Source organism: Scyliorhinus canicula, chromosome 13 (assembly GCF_902713615.1).
Source record: "Scyliorhinus canicula chromosome 13, sScyCan1.1, whole genome shotgun sequence".
NCBI classification, from domain to species: domain Eukaryota; kingdom Metazoa; phylum Chordata; class Chondrichthyes; order Carcharhiniformes; family Scyliorhinidae; genus Scyliorhinus; species Scyliorhinus canicula.
In genome coordinates this window covers 68,518,463-68,540,799 of record NC_052158.1, presented here as the reverse complement: position 1 = coordinate 68,540,799, position 22,337 = coordinate 68,518,463, and the positions used below count along the sequence as shown (strand labels likewise).

Here is a 22,337-nt window from a genome sequence, read left to right as displayed (position 1 = left end):
ACCCAGGTGGTTTTGCCAGTGCTAGGGTGCCACCTCTGCCCAGAAAGCAAGCACCTGGGGGCCTCCGATCCCCTGGGAGACCCCCATAAGTACCGTCCGTCTGGTCCCCATTTGTGGAGACCAGTACTGAATGGCACTCACACGAGATCTCCAGTACCTCAGGGAACTGTATGTTAGAGTGAGACTAGCTGTCTCACTCTAATACGTAAATTTGAAAACTAATGATGTCACCCACAATGGGCGGGATTCAGATAGCGACATCTCGGGAGGCACGGTGAGTTGGGTAGATCTCGGAAGAGGGATCTCCTGGCATCTACCGACCGCGTCGCGCTGCCTTTCGGGTGCAAAGTGGGCAGTAGCTTGTGCCCTACAAATGTAATCAGTGCTGCAATACAAGAGATGCCGGCGTTGGACTGGGGTGAGTACAGTGAGAAGTCTTACAGCACCAGGTTAAAGTCCAACAGGTTTGTTTCAAATCACTAGCTTTCGGGGCACTGCTAAAGAAGCAGTTGGACTTTAACCTGGTGTTGTAAGACTTCTTACTGTGCAATATAACAGTCGCCAATATGCAACAAACTCAGGCAAATAGCAAATGATAAATGTTGGGCAGCACACCACGAATAACATCCCAGTTCTTCTTCAAAATGCTGCCATGGGATCTTTTACAGGCAGGAGGCAGGCAGAGGGCCCTGTTTAACATCTCACCCAAAAGATGGCACCTCTGACAATGCTGCACTCCCTCAGTATTACCAGAGTGTCAACTTTGATTTTTGCAATCAAACCCTGGAGTGGGACTCGAACCAGGCGGCACGGTTCCACAGTGGTTAGCAGTGTTGCTTCACAACTCCAGGGTCCCAGGTTCGATTCCCAGCTTGGATCACTGTCTGTGCGGAGTCTGCACGTTCTCCTCGTGCCTGCGTGGGTTTCCTCCGGGTGCTCCAGTTTCCTCCCACAGTCTAAAGATGTGCAGGTTAGGTAGATTGGCCATGCTAAATTGTCCCTCAGTATCCGACTATGTTAGCTTGGGTTACGGGGATAGGGTGAAGGTGTGGGCTTAAGTAGAGTGCTCTTACCAAGAGCCGTTGTAGACTTGATGGACCGAATGACCTCCTTCTGCACTGTAAATTCTATGAACCAAGAATCATGTGACTGACTGGAGTGTCATCAGCTGATCATGGCAGGCATCCTGCCCAACTCTATTAAAAATGCTCACATCTCCGAATATCAAGGCCAGAATTTTCCAGTCCCCATGCGGCAGGTTTTCCATCGCGACCGGCGAGCCTTGAAGAACGCTGTTGCCTTTAGTGAGTCCGAAAACCCATCTCGGGGGTTGGGGGGGGGGGTTGGGAGAATCCCAGCCCAAGGCTCTTTCAGAGCCAGAGTAGAATCCGTGAGCTACAACCAGTGATTAGGCTGCACATGGTTTAGCAATGAACAATAAATAACTCAGCAATGTACACTTTCTATATTTAAATTCAATCACTATTTAAAGTCATTCAGTATTGCCGGTGCTTCGTCTTTTTGGCCCACTAAAGTTCACAATTCACCAGAGAGGTTTAAGCATAGAAAGTCAAATTTAAAATTTCCTAGTTGATTCAATTAGTTAAAATAATTGAGAGAATGTTCCAACGACATCTATACTGCTGGTGGATGTCATTTGCAGCCAAGTAACTCTGTGTGCTCAAAACACCGCCGAATTCCTGGTAACAGGTGTGCAGCGATTTTGGGGAAGCTTATAGTCTTTAAAGGGCCATCTTAGTTTGTGTAATTAATTGAAGGTAATTGATTGTACAGACTGAAATGTTTGAATCAATGGTTTCAAGAAGGAACCTTATGGTGAGACTCTGCTCCTGGCCATGCAGCATTGCAGCCAGTAGCCAACACTTGTTACTCTTGTTTGGTATCATCGCCCCACAGTATCGCCTTGAAACAAGAGTCCATGGCGAATTGGCCAAGCATCTATGTTCAATGAAAATGGCATCCCACCAAAGTTTCATGGATTCCTTAAGAGAAAAATCCAACCAATACTTCCAAAGTTGTAGGATTTGAGAATGAAGGATAACATTGTGCATGGCTCTGATGGACACTGACATAAGAAAAAGCACCAATTCCACATATAAAAACCAGCTTCCCGTACTGGAAAACCCACCTCTCCTGCATATAAAATTCCACTTCCCAAAATATAAAACACTAACTCCTGCCAAAGACTGGAAAGGTGTCAGGATTGCTTGTGAATCAGTCGAAAAGCATCTCTCACTTTGTGACTGATACTGTCTCCTCGCATGTGTGGGAAGTGCTTACTCTCGTGTTGCAACACAAATAAACGCAACTGAAGGAAAATCCTGCAGATATACTGGATACATTTGTGATTCTTCTGAGCCCTTACATCATTTCAACCATTTCTGCGTTCCTAAACCTAACTGTCTCCTCTTCACTATGGATATCCAACCCCTCTACACCTCCATTCCCCACCAGGAAGATCTGAGGGCTCTCAGCTTCTTTCTTGAATGCGCCATCCACCATCATCCTTCTCCGCCTGACTGAAATTGTCCTGTCCTGAAAATAAAAACCTTCTATTTTTATTCCTTGCGTTATTTCCCTTCAGGTTGTGTTTTTTTTACCTATTAGTTCTGTAATATCCACATTGTGCCTTTAAAATTGTCCCATTTCTCTCCAGCTTTGGTCTCCCAACCATCTATTCCTTTAACTTTCCTCACGCCATCAATATTAACGACCCCTATAGCTTCCTCACTCCCAGTAAGTCCAACACTGATTTCAATCATATTATACTCACAGTTTCCGAGATGGACTTTATTCAAAATGGGTTCAATCATTTTGCAGGCAAGCATCCGGTAAAGGAAAAGCTTCTGAGGAATGTTTTGAATGCTCTCAATGGCTGATGAGGAAAAGCAAGAGGCCTCTTGGCAAATCTAGACAGGACAAGGTCTGGAGCATTAATGCAGGAGAGAGGAAGACCCCTCAGAAAAAAATCTCTGCTGACTGCCCATACCTAATGCTTGCTTCATGTATCGGGTGCAAATTTGAAGGGAAATCTATGGGTTCATGCTTTGGGAGGAAAGGAGATAGATAGAGAAAGAAATGCACACCCACACACTAAACAAATTCTCTTTTGCAGTCTGGTGTCGCTGATGCAGTAAGCCTTGATGGTGGGCAGATCTATGTTGGAGGAAAATGTGGCCTCGTCCCTGTCATGGCTGAATACTATAACCAAAGTAGGTTTTCTGCACAAACTATAAATCGTCACCTTCATTGCATGGATCTTGGGCTTAAATGACATATGGCCTCATGTAGAGATAAGAACATTAGGACCTGGGCTTCATTTCATATTGGCCGGCGCAGATTTATTGCCTTTGGGACTGTGTTGCTTTTGAAAAGTAGGGACGTGCACCATAAATGATTGTTAATTTGGAAGGATGTAACCTGTAACAGGCTCGCCTGATATCATTATACTGTAAGCCAGAACTTAATCTTCAAGACCTCTTGTTGGGTTTTCCACATCCTAAACAACGTCTCTCTCTCTCTCTCACTGTATATTTTCCACACTCTCCTTGGGGCTATAAGGTTTTTATAAAGTATTATATAGAGGCTGGAGTTTCCGCCCCGCCGTAGTTCTGCCTCGACCCACTGGCGGGATTCTCCGTTACGCCGGCTGGTTAATGGGGTTTCCCATTGTGGGGCAGCCCCACGCCGTCAGGAAACCCCTGGGCGCCGGCAAAATGGAGAATCCCGTCCAGGATTTTTTTAACTGTCCAAAGTCAGTGAATTTTACCGCCATGTAGAACATTTTTATAAGATAGTTCAGATGTCTCTGCAGAGCTTCAGGAACATCACATTAGAAGAAACTCTTTTTGAAACATAAAATCACAATTCGTAGTATAGTTCAAAGGGTTCACCCAAAAATTAATAGGTTGTTGAAATGTTGAGGGATTGGACAGGTCTCCAACAGTAAAACGTATGCCTTTGCTCCATTATTGATTTGTGTGTGGCGGTGAAGCTCTGTGATTTAGTCGACATGCATGCTGTGTGATTTCTGTGTACACAGCATGTGTAAAGCAGGAGGAGGCACAAGCTTATATGTGTTGCAGGCTATGAGGTGGTGATTATTTTAATTTTAAATTATACTTCTTCCATTCCACTCTGCAGACGATCTTAGTAAATGCGAAGCAAGCAGTGACGTAATACGTAAGTGTTTAAGCGATTATTACATTGACAAGTCTCTGAATTGATGTTATCATTTGGTAGACCTTTGGGGCAACACGGTAGCATAGTGGTTAGTACCGTGGCTTCACAGCGCCAGGGTCCCAGGTTCGATTCCCTGCTTGGGTCACTGTCTGTGCGGAGTCTGCACGTTCTCCCCGTGTCTGCATGGGTTTCCTCCGGGTGCTCCGGTTTCCGCCCACAAGTCCGGAAAATGAAAAATGAAATGAAATGAAATGAAAATCGCTTATTGTCACGAGTCGGCTTCAATGAAGTTACTGTGAAAAGCCCCTAGTCGCCACATTCCGGCGCCTGTATGGGGAGGCTGGTACAGGAATCGAACTGTGCTGCTGGCCTGCTTGGTCTGCCTTAAAAGCTAGTGTTTTAGCCCAGTGAGCTAAACCAGCCCCTGGTTGTGCTGTTAGGTAATTTGGACATTCTGAATTCTCCCTCTGTGAGCCTGAACAGGTGCTGGAATGTGGCGACTAGGGGCTTTTCACAGTAACTTCATTGCAGTTAACTTCAATGCAAGCCTACTTATGACAATAAAGATTATTATAAATATACGTTCAAGAAGAAACACTGTCACACCAGAAATGAACTCCATACGCAGTGAACATTAAGACTGCTCTCCTCGGAAAAGTCTTATGTTTAATGGTTACTGGAACAGAGAGATCAGGTCTTGGTTAAACATTGCTGGTAATGGACAGCTCCTCGTGCATTGGAGGGACAAATCGTGTCAGGAGTGTGATGGAATATTTTCTACTTGCCTGGATGAGTGCAGCTCCAACAACACTCAAGAGGCTCAACACCATCCAGGACAAAGCAGCCCAATTGTATGGTATCCCATCCATTGCCTTCAAATTAGCTTTGCGGTAGCATGTATACCATCTACACGATCCACTGAGTATCACTCCTTTGACAGCACATTCCAAACACATAACCTCTGCCTTGTAGAAGGACAAGGGTAGAGTCGAAATCCTGCACTCCCTTCCTAACAGCATTGTGGGTGTGCTTGCAGCAAATGAACTACAACGACTGAAGAAGGCAGGTTACTACTGCATTCTCAAGGGCAATTAGGAAGGTGTGAAAGTTGAGCTTTTTCAGGACATCCCAATGAACGAATAAAATTAAAAGTACAACCTGAGATGGATCACCTTATCACTTCCTGGTAATATTTCAGTACAACCTGAACAGCAGTGGATCAGGCACAGATACGTTTATGTCTGGGCTGTTTTTACGCATTCTGATTTGCATCAGGATGTAATGGGTGCTCTTCAGGAATTCTGTACTCATGTGGGATGACATGTTTTAAAATTTGTGTAATTGAAATAGGTTAAGCAATATGCATTCCATCACAGTAATGTCAGAGACAAGGGATCTCTGATCATTACTGGATTCCAGCATTGCTATGGGGCAGCAAAGTAGGGACAGGAGCACCTCACAATTCTAAAAGGTCAAAAAGACTGCAATGAATTGCAGCAATTTTGAAAATAAAATGTTGTTTTACATAGAATTACATAGAATTTACAGTGCAGAAGGAGGCCATTCAGCCCATCGAGTCTGCACCGGCTCCTGGCAAGAGCATCCTACCCAAGGCCAACACCTCCACCCTATCCCCATAACCCAGTAACCCCACCCAACACTAAGGGCAATTCTGGACACTAAGGGCAATTTATCATGGCCAATCCACCTAACCTGCACATCTTTGGACTGTGGGAGGAAACCGGAGCACCCGGAGGAAACCCACGCAGACACAGGATGTGCAGACTCCGCACAGACAGTGACCCAAGCCGGAATTGAACCTGGGACCCTGGAGCTGTGAAGCGATTGTGCTATCCACAATGCTACCGTGCTGCCCTTTTTTGCAGAGGTTTTACCAACAGCGCAGAAGCTGCTGGTCATGACATGCAGTCCAAACCTTTTCCACCCTCCGGACAGTACTGGCTAGTCCCCCACTCTTGCAATCTACTGTTCTCTGCTTCCTTAGGTGGAAGGTCTGAATTAGAGACACCCAAATTAATTTGATCCAAGGCCAGAGGGTATCTTTTGAGATAGGGAAAAAAAAATCCATGGAGCAGTACAGCCATTGTCTGAGAGTATTGCACCAAAGGGTCAAATTAGATTATGTGATCAATAATTGGAATTTGAACCTAAACCTGCTGGTTTGGAGGAAAATTGTCCTGCTGGAACTTGGTATTGATGGAACAATAGAACAAAGAAGCTTAGTGCATAAAAGAAAGTTATCCAGCCTAACATGTCAACGACCACTCAATACAGGAACAATCTCAAACCAACACGCTTCCCACTGCCCTTAATCAAATGTTTGTGAAATTTTGCACTGAAAATGTTACATTTGTATGTATTTTTCTCACAGCGTCTTACTATGCCGTGGCGGTTGTAAAGAATCCACAAATGACCTGGGAATCACTGAGAAGGAAGAAATCCTGTCACACAGGTATCGGCCGGACGGCTGGCTGGAATGTTCCCATGGGATTCCTGATTAAAAAGAACAAAATCAGAGCTTGTGATGTTTATAATTGTAAGTATTATTCCACATTTCTCTCCCCATGTATAATATTAAATTGTTCAAGCTAATGCTTCTCCTGTTAAAGTGCTCAAGGGCATGTGAGTATCTGTCTCTTGCTCCAGTTTTTCCAATTTCTTTACTCTATTTTTCTCTTTCATATTCCCTTATCCTCATTGTATGCTGATTTCTTAGTATTTGCTGTCTATTGCCTTTGATTCTTGATGCGCGAGAAGTTACACAGATCCTTTATTCTATTATCCTCTCTTCCCAGCAGACTCCCTCTGCTGGTACAAGTGCTTAGTTATGAACTATTTTATTTTATTGACCAGGAAAATTTATGTTTTCTTTTTTGAATAAAGCAACCTATTTCAGTGACAGTTGTGCTCCTGGGGCAGATAAGACTCTTAATCCCCATCTGTGCTCCCTGTGTATTGGTACCAGAAAAACATTGCATTCAGAAAACAAATGTGATGCCAACAGCAACGAACGATACTTCAGCTACAGCGGTGCCTTCAGGTACAGTGCAGAATCCTCATCTGGCTGAAATCCAGCTGTACGATATTAGTGATAACATGTTACTGTGTTCATATGAAATTCCCCTCTTTGTTGCTTAAATCATTCCATTGTTATATCAAACAACCAAAACAAAACGGTTTTGAACTATTTACTCTTGTGAAGTGCCATTCTCTCTTGGCATCTAAACCTTTCTAACCTATTCTCTCTTGTTCTCTCTGTTGCACACCTATCATATCTCACAATCCTCACCCTCTCTTATTTGCTCTGTCTCTTCTCTTGCAGGCAAGAGTGCTAAACATTCATCTTCAAAGAGTCAAATTTTAACTTATTCTGTTTTTCCCTTTCCCTAACTTATCTCTTAGCTTGTCTTTTGCAAAAATAGGCCTATATCTTCCTCTTTTGTATATGTTCCTTGTTACTTGGTGTCGTATTTTTCTTTAAGTCAAGGCTGATTTACCTGATCAATAAAACTGCCAGGAAGCCAGAGAGGTTCTGCAAGACAGGTTTTAAAGGCTCTCACCTTAGTGGGCCAGGAAGGGCAGGACGTGGCTTTAAAACTCTACACTTCTGCTCCCAAGGGCCTTCTCCCAGCTCCCAAACTTGCGCAACGATCGTCCTCCTGAACCACTTTGATGCCAGCTGTCCATTGTTGTGACTAACGTCCAATCCTCATTCTCCTTCCTTGAACGATATCTGTACAAAAATCGGTCCGTCAGCATTCTGACCAGACGACTATTTCCATTGGGCGTACAGGGATAGTGCGGTTTACAAAATCTCAATCTGATTTGCTGCTCTGATCAGCAGCCAGTGTCCAACTGTGAGGTGACTTAGTGGTTGGGACTGAAGATAAAGTTGGACTCAGCTGAAATGAAATGAAATTTGCTTATTGTCACGAGTAGGCTTCAAATGAAGCTACTGTGAAAAGCCCTTAGTCGCCACATTGGGGGGGGGGGGGGGGGGGGGGGGGAGAGGGGGGGGAGGGCGGGTAGAGAAAATTGAAGAAGGAGGGAAATATTGAATGCAGTTAATTTTGTAATTGTGTTTGGTGAATTAACTTGCTTAAATTTCCTTCAGATGCCTGGCCGAAGCGGGTGATGTGGCTTTCGTTAAACATACCACTGTTATCGAGAACACTTCTCGTACGTGTAACTTTCTCAATTAATTTGAATTGTACTGTCCAGGACTGTAAAAAAAAAAATCTAGTTTCCAACTTAAGCATCTGCTCTGTCCTGAATCTGCTGATTATTGTGAGAGGGAGCTGGTCACACCATGCAGATTTTCCCGCCGGCGTGGGGTGGATTCAATGGGAAATCCCATTGACAGCTGCGGTACCGGGAGATCCTGCTGTCGGCCAATGGCGGGCCATCTCCCACCACTGGGAAACCTGCACCGGGGAGGCCAGGGAACCTTGCCCAAGAAGTCTCTGCTTCCTGAGGAAATCCAGCGGCATTTTTCATTGTTTGCTGCCACCTGACTGGCTGTGGCTGTAAGAGTATCCACTGCAATGTCACAGGCTCAATCCAAGTGATTACAAGGCTTATTTCTCAGTTTGCTGCCCATGGTATGTCAGTATGTTGATATTATCTATGAGTAAGCAAGCTAGTTTGTCAGCTTCCTCATCATTCCCTCGCATCAATGTGGGAAGGTCATACAATTTTATCATAGAATCATAGAATTTACAGTGCGGAAGGAAGCCATTCGGCCCATTGAGTCTGCACCAGCCCTAGGAAAGAGAACCCTACTTAAGCCCACGACTCCACCCTATCCCCGTAACCCAGTAACCCCACTTAACCTCTTTGGACGCTAAGGGCAATTGAGCATGGCCAATCCACCTAACCTGCACATCTTTGGACTGTGGGCGGAAACCGGAGCTCCCGGAGGAAACCCACCGGGGAGAACGTGCAGACTCCGCACAGACAGTGACTGAAGCTGGGAATCGAACCTGGGATCTTGGAACTGTGAAACAACTGTGCTAACATTGTGCTGCCATTCTGGCCTTATCTAGTGGCTGGACTCCCCAAGGATCAATGTGCTATAGGACAACAGTAGTTATATATTATGGTAACACTTGCTTGCCTCATCTATCTTAAATGCTTAAGCCAACAAGAAAGGCTACTACCCTGTTAAGGCCAGGTGATCAGTCATCAACATTGCGTGAATGTTTGTTTTATGGGAAATTGCTACAAGTATTTTATATTGGGGCAACCTATCACACTACTATTCTTTGAAACCAAAAAATATACTTAGTTGAGTACTGGCGGACAGATTAACAGTCATAATTACTGGAATAATTTTTACTCATAGCATTGGGACAGCTCGATTGGAACCGGAATCTGCAGTCTTCTGATTATCGCCTCTTGTGTAAGGATGGCACCACAGCTCCAATCGTAGAGTACGCGTCATGCCACCTGGCCAAGGTCCCAGCCCATGCTGTTATGACACGACCAAATATGAAACAGCAAGTTCTCGAACTGCTGAAAAATGAACAGGTGAGTGTGTGAACCATATTTGATTGTTTCCCTCTACAAAATGCAGAGGAGTCATTCCAGGTTTCATTGGTGCATTATGACCGGCTAGAAACCAGCAAAACAGCAAATCACAACTCATCCAAAATTCCAAGTCTGCCACATCACTCTGCAACCATTATATTCCACAGAACCCCTCCAGTTGAACAATTAGAGTTGGCAATTCAAGCCACTGTTCGCTAATAATTAAATTTCATGCTCAGACTACTGGAGTGTGACCACTATGGAAAGACAGGACAGGCGAGAGACAAAAGCATATCTCTGACCCCGTACATAGGTATATGTGCTGCCAATTGGCTCAGCAAGTTGGCAGATGGTATGACCTTTTGAATAAGGACTCCAATCTTGATGTGGGAGCTCTGAACAGCTATTTTGTTTGTTTAACAAAACCCATTCGCCTAGAGTGTTGAATGAAAATCCATTCTAATCCCAACATGCAAACTGCACTGGGTACAGTCCCAAAACCCCAACTTCAGGACTTTTACCGCTGTTAACAAGTTCACATTTTCAGGGCAGAAGCACGACCGACACAATGTTATTTTCCACTTTAGATTAACTTACAGCCTTGTGCTCCACCCTCTCCCTTCAATTAACTCAAAAATGATTTTCTCATGGGTAATTATCATCTGTGATCCGGCCTCAATCCGGTCTCAGCCTCCCACTATTCTGCAGCACCATGTTCCCTCGGTGCCACTTATAGATTCGAGCAGGTTACTCATGCTCTCCTTTCGACACCTCAACGCCAACATCAGCTTTTCGATTGGTTGAAAACACATAACCAACATTTTTAATTGACCAGTGTTGCCAATTCCCCACTGATGCTGAATAGACAATAACTTTCAAACAATACCGCACCAGGGGTGGCATGATGGCACAGTGGTTAGCACTGCTGCCTCACATCGCCAAGGACCCGAGTTTTAACCTGGCCCCCGGGTCACTGTCTGTGTGGAGTTTACATATTCTCCCCATATCTGTGTGGGTCTGACCCCCACAACCCAAAGGTGTGCAGGGCAGGTGGATTGGCCACACTACATTGCTCTTTAATTGGAAAAAAAAAAGAATTGGGTACTTTAAAAAAAAAAAAATGTAAACAACAATACCACATGAATGAGCGATGAAGCAATCTTGTATTTGAAGAGAGTGCTGACTACCAGAGTCAAGAAAAGCGCTGAATGAACTGAACCGCTCTGAACTGAACCACCGCCACCCCTAAAGGTAGCACAGTAACAATGTCACTGGACTCGTAATCAAGAGTCACAGTCATCTGGGGACCTGGGTTCAACCCCCACAATGGCACCTGGTGACATTTAAATTCAGTTAATCAAATCGGGAATGGTGACCGTGAAATCTGGAACAGTGACCATGAAACTATCAGTAATCGCTGTAATAACCCATCTGGTTCAGTCCTTTTGGGGAAGGAAATCTGCCATTCTTACTGGGTCCGGCCTACTTGTAACTCCAGATCCACAGCCAATGTCGTTGACGCTTAACTGCCCCTCTGAAATGGCTTAGAATGCCACCCAATTTAAAAGACAATTTGGGATGGGACACAAATGCAGCAACACCCACAAAACTAATAAAGAAAAGAAAACCTAAGCTGTATCAAGATCTTGGAGAAAAATAATGAGACAACTGGTATGGGCAGATACATGACGCTTTATAAGTCTATTTTGCATGAATGGCTATGAATTTCCTCAGCGGAAATGTGGAGATGAATTGATCGTTGTTATGGGTAACGTTTGACCTTTGATGGCAGACTGTGTCAGCTGTTGTGCATCCATGGCCTTCACAGACCCATTGATGTTCTAACCTCATCATAACTGTTTAATTATAAATCAAATGGCTAACGCAGGAAAATCAAACCCAACCTTAAAAATATTAGAAAACAACAAGAAAATAGCAAGGCATGGTAAGTAACCTCAGTAGAGTAATGTCCATTTAGTTTCAAATCTTATCATATACACAGGCATACGAATTATGAGCAGGAGTAGGCCATTTGGTCCCTTGAACCTGCTCCCCCATTTAATAAGATCATTGGTGATCTGCTTGTGGCCTCAGCTCTACATTCTGCCTACCAACGATAACCTTTGTACCTCAGAATAGTGACATCTCCTGACATGACATTCCTGCCAAGAAAACAGGCAGGTTGTTCTCCAGTGATCTAGACAGTGTTCTACCTCCATCCTAGTCCATCCTATTTAACCAGAGAATCTATGAATCATAAACCAGGGAGACCACCGAGTCGACCAGGGGGTCTTGTGCCGAGCAAGCAGATGCCAAGGAAGTGAAAGGAGAGGCGCAGTTACTTCTGTCAGGGTCCTGACTCAGCGACAGAAAAATTAAGCAAGCTTTCCTGCTCTCCATCTCCAAATATTGTTCCTTTTTGAAATGATGTGTGTGAAGATCAGATGAACATAGAATTTGGCTTGGGTATCAGGTCCCTCGCCCATTATTCTGCTGACACCGCCAAGGACGACACCTGAATAATGGCCCCTTGAATGAGGCTAGCAGATGTCCTGGGCAACTGCATTCTAGAATGCAGTTTAGTTCCACTAAAAGAGAGGTGCTAATGACATATCGATAAATTTGAATCATGCCCTGAAATGGAGCACCTCATAAAAATATAAGCACGTAGAGAAAGACTGAATCATTCCCATCTGAAGATGAAGATTGGATGGGGAGAGGAGATTGCCGACATTGAGGATTAATGAAGAAAGCATAGTCATTCTGTACCCCTTTTACTGGAAGTCTCATATTTGACCTGGAGAGTGGAAGCAGGATTCTGAGCACCAAATTCCAGCAACTGAATTTGATTAGATAAAGAAGTTGAAATATCCAAACAGAATTCTTACAAGGAAGTGGGAGCACCAAAGAAGGTGTAGGGGAGGAAAAGGTGACTGTTGAAAAGTTATGAATCCTGGATGAATGTAAAATTTCGGGATATCTCTACTTATTTTCATGTTACTGCTCTGCCTGAAATGAAGCTAACTTTGGGGGGGATAAAAAGTTGTCATATGGTTTTAAATTTCTTTACTTTTACTGGCGTCAGACCATTTCAGAGGGTGTGACTAGCTGACTGCAGTTGTGCAACAGTCTGCAATCCAGATCAGGGTCACTTCATTGAGTACCAACAGTTGCCATGCAGCAACATGCTTGGTAAAAACATTCCTTCTAAATTGAAACAAAAGTAAAATACTGTAGATGCTTGAAATATGAAATAAAAGTAGAAATTTTCACAATACACATCAATGATCTGGAAGAAGGAACTGTTGCTAAGTTTGCAGACGAGAGGGACCTGTAGAGGACAGGTAGTATTGAGTAAGCAAGGGGGCTGCAGAAGAATTTGGACAAGCTAGGAGAATGGGCAATGAAGTGGCAGATGAAATACAATGTTGGAAAGTGTGAGGTTATGCACTTTGGAAGGAGGAATTTAGGCATAGTCTATTTTCTAAGTGGGGAAATGCTTAGGAAATCAGAAGCACAAAGGGACTTGGGAGTCCTTGTTCACGATTCTCTTGTTAATGTGTAGGTTCAATCGGCAGTTAATAAGGCAAATGCAATGTTAGCATTCATGTCAAGAGGGCTAGAATACAAGACCAGGGATGTACTTCTGAGGCTGTATAAAGCTCTGATCAGATGCCATTTGTATATTGTGAGCAGTTTTGGGCCCCATATCTAAGAAAGGATGTGCTGGCCTTGAAAAGGGTCCAGAGGAGGTTCACAAGAATGATCCTTGGAAAGAAGAACTTGTCATATGAGGAACGGTTGAAGACTCTGGGTCTGTACTCGTTGGAGTTTAGAAGGATGAGGGGGGATCTTATTGAAACTTAAATGATACTGCGAGGACTGGATAAAGTGGACGTGGAGAGGATGTTTCCATTTGTAGGAAAAACTAGAACCAGAGGACACCATCTCAGACTAAAGGGACGATCCTTTAAAACAGAGATGAGGAGGACTTTCTTCAGCTAGAGGGTGGTGAATCTGTGCAACTCTTTACTGCAGAAGGCTGTGGAGGCCAAATCACTGAGTGTCTTTAATACAGAGATAGATAGGTTCTTGATTAATAAGGGTATCAGGAGTTATGGGGAGAAGGCAGGGGAATGGGGATGAGAAAATATCAGCCATGATTGAATGTCGGAGGAGACTTGGTGAGCCAAGTGGCCTAATTCTGTTCCTATGTCTCATGCTGGAAATACCCGTCAGAGGTGAAAGGTAATCAAAATCTGAATTGTTAACTCTCCTTCTCTCCACAGATGCAAGGGTCTGATCGGCTGAATATTCCAACATTTTTTGTATTTATTTATTTTTTATTGGCTTATTTTCTGTTTTCTACTCTCGTGGTTATCCTGAATGCCAGAACATTAAGGCCAGTGGATCTCGGATGTACCCTTGCTTCTACTTTGTATATTGGGCGAGACTCTCTGGTCCCCAGGAGGCAGAATTCTATCTTCCCGCCGTTTGTCAATGGGATTTCCCATTATATCCACTTTACGCTGCCGCGTAACCCACGGGTGGGGGTGCGCTGCTGGAGGGAAAAGTGAATCGCAACGCCTGGACAGTTCTGACCATTGTCTCCTCCTCGTTCAGTACAAGTAAATCCAATATTGCATTGTTCCCACTGGGTTCTTCAATGCACTATTTTAGAAATGAGCTCTTCATAATGTTAAGTTTCTGCCTCCATGCAGGCTGTCCCTATTTTAATTGTGAGGACTATTGGAATCCCCAGGATTGCAATTGAAGCTTTGGCTCATGCATCTTATTCTTTGCCACAAAGCTGCATCAGCCTACCTTTGTAGTGCTGTAGCGTATTCCTGTTCCTAACTTTTTCCCTTTTAGTGTATTTAAGTCTATCCAAACTCAGCACGACTTTCTAAATTCAGCTCTGTCCTATCTAGTACTTCTCTAACAAATAATGCACCTCCCGCCACCTTCACAAATACTGCAAGCTAATTACCCAATCACCATTTGATTCCAACTAGGTTTCAGTTACCCCTCAACACCTATTTTCTCCTGACCTCTCAGCGTTTTCCACTCCCCCATTTCAATCCTTACCGGCCTTGCATTCATGTAAGCACAATTCAGATTACCTTTTAATATCCTGACTCCATCTGTCTTAATTATTCTGAGCCTAGAATCTATCCCACTTTCCCCTCCCCTACTCAAACTTAAATAAAGACAGTTACTTGGGTATGAGGACAGAGTTGACTAAAATGGACTGGAAAATAGTTTAAAATCTAAGTCAGTAGAGAAACAGTGGCAGATATTTAAGGAGATAGTTCATAACTCTCAACAAGGAGATGTTCCACTGAGAAAGAAACAGTACAAGAAGGATGCACCGTTCGTGGCTAACTACAGTTAAGGATGGTATTAAACTGAAAGAAAAGATGTAAATTCGGCAAAGATTGCTGGTAGCTGGATGGTTGGGGACATTTTATAAAGTAGCAAAGGATGACTAAAAAAAACGAGGGAGAATTTAGAGTCATGGAGCAAACTAGCCAAAAATATCAGACAGTAAAAGTTTCTGTAAATATAGAGAAAGCAAAAGAGTAACTAAGGCAAGGGTTGGTCCATTAGAGGGTGAGGCTGTGGAATTAATAATGGTAAACAAGCAAATCGTAGAGTCTCCAAGCATATATTTTGTATCTATCTTCAAGTGGAAAACACATGAAACGTTTCAAGAACAGTAGAAATTCAAGAGGCAAAATGGAAGGAGGAACGTAAAGTAACCACTATCACTGAAGAAAAAGTACCGGAAAAACAAATGGGATGAAAAGCTGACATTTGATGGCTTGCATCCTGGGGTCTTAAAGAAGTGGCTGCAGAGATGGTGGATGCCTTGGTTGTGATCTTCCAAAATTCCTTAGATTCTGGAAAGATCCCAGTGATTGGAAAAACACAAATGTAACACCACTATTCAAGAAAGGAGGGAGACATAAAGCAGGAATCTGTAGGCCAGCTAGTCTAACATCTATCATTGGAGATATGCTAAAATCCATTATTAAGGAACTAGTAACATTTAGAAAATCATATGATCAGGCAGAGTCAACATGGTTTTGTGAAAGTGAAATTATGTGTGACACATTTAAGAAAGAAAGAATGTAAAAGCAAGGTGGATTGTAGACAGACCTGAAACGTGAACTTTGTTTTTCTCTCCACAAATGTTGCCTTATGTGACTACAACAGCAAATTTTGCAACATTACATTGCAACAGCCTGATTGAAAACTTTGACTGTTTAACTCTATTTGCATATTGATTCAGTTTTAAAAGGACAAACTAGTATTTTGTCACAGCCGTGGATATGTTGCAATGCAGAGTGACAGTATGCCATAAACCTTAAGTATGCTTGACATGCAGGATCTGCTCTTCTGTATAATGCTAATGGACTGTGTTAGTGGGTGATGCTGACAAAGCTTTGTTTATTGTCAATCCTTAGTTGCGTTCAAGAGATGCCAGTTTCCATTTCCTAAGATAATTCACAAACAGACCATTGGAGTGTTTTTGCTGTCACCACAGTAAGAGGTTTGCTTTTTATTACAGCTGAAACACGGCCGTGAAGGATCCGAGAAAACCACATTCAACATGTTCGACTCAGCGACTTTTTCGGGGAAGGACCTCCTTTTTAAGGACTCCACTCAGTGCCTCATTGACGTTACTGCTAATGATTACAAAAGCTTCCTGGGTCAGAGTTATATTGCCACATTGGAAGGGCTCCACTCCTGTAAAACGCCTGGTAAATATCATTTGTGAATAATGGACTACAATCAATGTGATGTTTCTTGAACAATGTTGGAATTGTTTGTGATTGTGTGTTTCAGACAGGAAATGTCCAGTTTCTGTTCAAGCAGTTACTTCCTGCGTTCCACAAGGTGGTCATGGTGTTTGGCTGGGCAGTTGAGGAAGTTTAGGGGGAGGTGGGGGCATAGTGGTATTGTCACTGGACTAGTAAACCAGAGACCAAGGGTAATGCTCTGGAGACCCAGATTCAAGTCCCACAAGAAAGATTTGGTGATTTTCATATGCACATAGACTGGAGGAATCAAATTGGCAAGGGTACTTGGAGGCAGAGTTCATTGAATAATTAGAGATTGTTTCCTGGAACAGTATGTTGGGGAACCAACCAGGGAGGAGGCCACTCCTCCTGATTCCACACGCTGGGATCCAAATGTCACTCCCAGCTTTGTTGGAACTTCACTGAATGCAGCCTTTTATCCTCTGTGGACCTGAATAGCTGAGATCAGGGGGTCAGTGCAGCATGATGGCCATTGATGCGAGAATACAGCTAGGCATTGCTGTTGAGACATTATTGATCTTGATTAATTTATTGAAGACTTTGCTGGCATAGTCCTGCCCTGTAATTGACACTAGCCTATGGAATGTGAAGTTTCATACTTGTCTATAAATTGTTGCAGTACTTTTCCCCAGTCTCCTGATACAGGGCCTGGCTTATGTCTAGTTGAGGTCAGGCTTTCTTCAATGCGACAGCTCCAGTATCAGAATTCTAGCTCTTCTATTCTGCCTTTTTGGCCTTTCCAAATTTTAGCATCTGGCAATTATTGACCACGATATTATCAATCAAAACATTGAAACATTGTTCCCTCTAAGCTGCATGAGTGTACAGCTGTGCAGTAGTTCAGTTTAGGGGACAGCTAGGCAATGCACAGGAAGCGGTCTCTTTAAGATTTACGCACATGTGGTTGCACAGTTCTTAAGGAACTGCACAGAATTGCAATAAATATGCCAGTCAGAGTGAAGGAAAACTAGAGGGAACTTTGCCTTGAGAACTACTTTAGCATTTTCCAAAGCACTAGCTGGGATCATGTGCAGAAGGTGGCCGTTCGGAAACGTCACCCTACGTAAGCCCACATCTCCACCCTATCTCTGTAACCCAGTATATCACCTAACCTTTTGGACACTAAGGGCAATTTAGCCAATTTGGCCAATCCACCTAACCCGCACATCTTTGGACTGTGGGAGGAAACCAGAGCACCCGGAGGAAACCTATGCAGACACAAGGAGAAAGTGCAAACTCCACACAGACAGTCACGCGAGACCGGAATTGAACCCGGGTCCCTGGAGCTGTGAGGCAATAGTGCTAAGCACTGTGCCGCCCTATTTCGTATGTTGGCATGGTTCTTCAGCCTTCAAGAACTCACTCTGTGCACTATTGCTGCAAATCTGGTTTGCCCAGTCTACATGGGAATCAAAGTACCGTGTGATTACTGTATACCCTTTAATGTCTTTATATTCTTCTCTACAGTACAGTGACTATTAGGGACCTATACATAATTACCATCAATGTTTTCTATCTCTTGTTTCCTACCTCTACCCAAACTGATCTTTTTTTAAATTCGTTCCTGAGATCATCCTCAGTGCAGTTTAGAAATAATTGGAAACAATTAATTTTAAAATCTGTACAATCAGGGGAGTAGGGTTCTATAAAATCTTTTCGGAGTCCTGAGAAAGTTACACAAACAAAGGTTTATTTGGCAAACAACAGGTAAGGCCGCAGCATTTCAGTCCCAGCCGGGACTACCTATCTGGCCGGTCCCAATTATTTAAGCACTAGATTCATGGGCCCCGGCTGCTAGGCCTTCGCTCCTCAGCGGGGGAACTCTTATTCCACGAGCCCCATAGAGAGATCAATTGGCTCATCCCCGTGGGTCTCATGAGGGTTATTACGGGTACTTTCGATTACTGTTCAGTCTGATGATATGAGTGGTTGAGATAGCTATCTCAATCTACTTGCTAGGATGTGTTCTTCTGAGGTGGGGAGCTGAGTCACATTATTGTGACATTGTATTTAATATATGCTGTACCTAACGGAGCAACTCACACCTAAAATGAAATGCTGCACGCCTCACAACAGAGGCACCTCAAATATCTGAGCAGAAAAGTTCATGAAATAAACTGTGGCTCAGAAAATCTACAGGTGTCTGGCCCCCACTGGCTAGCCTCACATGGAAGTTACACGGTCAGTGAAAGGCCGATTGATTTAAATAAGCTTTGCATTCACTTGCCATGGGGGAGGGGAGAGTCTGTCCGGGGCAGGGACATCTACTAACTCCTCCCCCCTCCCCCCCCCCCCCCCCCACATCCCCACCCCCCACAGTCACCCCAACTGCACCATCCCCCACCCGCTCCCAGCCATTGTTCCCCAATTGAGCATTTCACCTTTTGGTCCACTTTACAAAAGATCTGAATATTGCTGTTACTTCTCAATATTTGATGGAGTTGTCCATAACCATCTTGGACCCTAGATCTGCTGAGTGGCAGATCAATATGCCTGCTCACAATTAGAGTGCTGACCTGCTGCTTTTCCGCTCGACCAAGAAGGAGGAACTTGCCAGTTGGGTCTCCTTCCAAGAGTGCTTCAGAAGGGTCACATGTTTCCAGCTCCCACATCTATCCACCTGTTGCTGAAATCTTTCTCCAAACATAAAAGGTTTCAGTCCTATCTCCCACTCTCCCTTTGACCTCCTTCACTGTGTGCATTCATAGTCCTCTCTCAGTCCTGGCCCATTTACACCCTGCCCTCCACTCCTGTTTAACCTGTATATTGCACTTGGCTTTGACTATCTGTGTATAACGCCATGGTTCAAAACCCATTGCTGAAGGAGATTTACAGTGAGAACCATTACAGTTATATTCTAAGCACCTGTTCTTCTCTATTCTAGAGCTCCTGGAAGCTTGTTCCTTTGTTACTTGCTAAAACCCACAGCAGTGATCTGATGAGGATTCACACACCAGACGACCTGGAATGATCCAATCTCTCCATCTGATACCTATCTGATTACTACACTGTCCACACCATGCCTGCCTGAATTCACATTTTGTATTCATCAGTTTACAACAGAAATGATGTGTGATTCACCTCACCACAGTAGAAGTAGAAAACTTGGGACTCGATTGTATTTCTGTAACACAAAATAAAATTTTCCTTCTTCCATGATGTCAAGTTTTCTGAGTTTTATTTCTAATCATGGCAATACCTTGATTATTAGTAATTAAGAAATTATGACAGAGGTTCAATCAAATTTTAAAAAAATGTAAAGGTTTTGATATGGTGAATAGGGAAAAATATTTCCCTTCAATGAGATTCTTGGGTGATGGGTTATCAATTCAATGTGTTCATCAGAGAGTGAAGGAAGAGCAATGGGAAAAACCACTTAATGTATGGGTTTGTTACATATAAAATACTGTGTCACAGGGAATATTTGAGGCAGACACTATTGCACCTTTTGAAGAAAGGGTAAATAATCACTTGAAGCATGAGATTGCTGTGGAAAGAGTACAAGCTAATGGAATTAGTTCTGGAACCTTGTAGAAAAGACGCAACAAAGATATGAGGGGCCAAATAGCCTTCTATAGTGTAAGTATCTACGATTCCAGTCAGGCTTTTATTATAGGCGACACAGTGGCACATTGCTGCCTCACAGTGCCAGGCTTGATTCTGACCTTGGGCGATATTCCACGTTGTAGCCATCTGGGATGGTCACTTACAAGAAGGAACATGGACGGTCGCAAAGCATAACTGGAAAAATGGACAATATAAGGTTCAGGCAGGCTCAGAGCCTGAATTTTTATTTGTGAGTGAAGAATCCAGACGGTATCGAAACCCCCAACTGATTAGCATTTTGATGGCCCATCTCCGTCAGACAAAAGACTGATACTTGAGCAACCGATACAATCCCAGACATTTCGACACCACTCCCTGTGCTCAGGAAGCATAAACGATAGGGTCAATGACTGCTTAGGACATGCCCGGCCATCAAGGCACCCGCCCCTTTATTGGCTCAAATCGCACACAGTGATCAAGAATTACCCAATTAGTGGGGTCCAAACCAAAGGACCGCCCAAAAGAGCGCAAAAACCCCCAAGGATAAAGAGAGAGACCACTATGTGATCGGCCTCTCTTGGACTTGGCGCTCCAGCAACGTCTACCTCCATTTGCAGCACCACCAGAAGCAAGTTCAAGTTCAACGCCCACTACCAGACGGATGAGCCCAGCTGAGCAGCAGTTACTTCTACAAACCCGATAGATCCAGAATCGAACAACGGCCACTGTTCCTCTGACCTAAGCCAGGTGCCTGAAGTTAAGTACAGATTGTCATAGTTGATAGGTGTAGTTTAACGAGTATTGTCTATGTTGCATGATTAGTTGTGTGTGTAAATAAAGTACCCTTGATCTTGAACTAACTAACTGGTGTTTGGCTCTTTGATCGATATCCGGTTGAATCTTGTGGTGGTATCATTTGATACCTGGTGACTCTGAGCAATATAATATTGATATCCAAAGAAAGAAGAGCAACCTTATTGATTCCCATATTTACAGTAGGTAAAAAAGGCAACAATGTGGAGTTTGCATGTTCTCCCCGTGCCTGCATGGGTCTCCTCCGGGTGCTCGGGTCTCCTCCCACATTCCAAAGATGTGCAGGTTAGGTGGATTGGCCATGAAAAATTGTCCCTTCGTGTGTACAAAGGTTAGGTGGAGTTACAGGGATAGGGCAGGAGAGTGGGCCTAGTGTGCTCTTTTGGAGTGTCGCTGCAGACTCGATGGCCCAAGCGGCCTCCTTCTGCACTGATTCTATGATTCTATGAACACTGGGTTTTAGCACAATTGTAAATTATTCCTGGGTTTTGTACAAACTTTTATCATTCATTCTTTGCACATGCCTGTTGCTGATAGTATGGCATTTTGTGCCCATTGCAAATGTTGGGCAGATTTAATCTTGAGCCACTGCAGTCCATGAACTTACACCAAGAGTGGTTTTAGGTAGAGAATTCCAATGTTGGAAGGAAAATGACCTAGTTGGTATGGTATATGACTTGGAGGGGATTTTGGAGGTGATGGTATTGCCATGCAGTGGCTGCCTTTGTCCTGGGTGATGGGGAACACTGCAGGTTTGAGAGTTCTGCATGTTTGGCAAGTTGCTACCATGCAACCTGTGGATAGCTTACACTACAGCCACGGTACACTGTTAGTGGAGGTGGATGTTTAAGTTGGTACATAGGCTGCCGATCAAGTGGACTGCTTTAACCTTGGTGGTGTCAAATTCCTCGAATGATATTGCAGTTGTATCTATTCAGGCAAATGAAAAATAGTCTATCCCTCTTCTGACATTTACCATGGAGAGACTTTGGGGAGTTCTGAGGTGACCTACCTGCTGCAGAATCACTGTAGTATCTCAACTTATTCCAAATCTGTCATCCATTGGTCTTGTGCTTACTGATGTTCACTAGCTCTCCATCCGACAATGCCTCAATTTTAAAATTGCCATCCTTGTTTCCAGATCTACCCATGGCCTATCTCTTCCCAACTCTGAAGCCTTCACTGTCTGTGCGGAGTTTGCATGTTCTCCCCGTGTCTGCGGGGGTTTCCTCCGGGTGCTCCGGTTTCCTCCCACAGTCCAAAGATGTGCAGGTTAGGTGGATTGGCTATGGTAAATTGTCCTTAGTGTCCAAAAAGGCTAGGTAGGGTTCCTGGGTTACGGGGATAAGGTGGAGGCATGGGCTGAAGTAGGGTGCTCTTTCCAAGAGCCAGTGCAGA

At 43.8% G+C, this 22,337-nt stretch overlaps 1 protein-coding gene across 1 annotated transcript in view; it reads left to right on the top strand.

Annotated features, from left to right (window-relative positions):
* LOC119975608 overlaps positions 1-22,337 on the top strand; it is a 147,383-nt gene that overhangs the window by 38,558 nt on the left and 86,488 nt on the right. The window contains exons 10-17 of the mRNA XM_038815396.1: positions 3,137-3,233; positions 4,165-4,203; positions 6,596-6,760; positions 7,108-7,264; positions 8,339-8,403; positions 9,569-9,753; positions 16,328-16,520; positions 19,465-19,496. Of these exons, the coding sequence (XP_038671324.1) occupies positions 3,137-3,233; positions 4,165-4,203; positions 6,596-6,760; positions 7,108-7,264; positions 8,339-8,403; positions 9,569-9,753; positions 16,328-16,520; positions 19,465-19,496 (933 nt within the window). The remainder of the gene's footprint in view (positions 1-3,136; positions 3,234-4,164; positions 4,204-6,595; positions 6,761-7,107; positions 7,265-8,338; positions 8,404-9,568; positions 9,754-16,327; positions 16,521-19,464; positions 19,497-22,337) is intronic.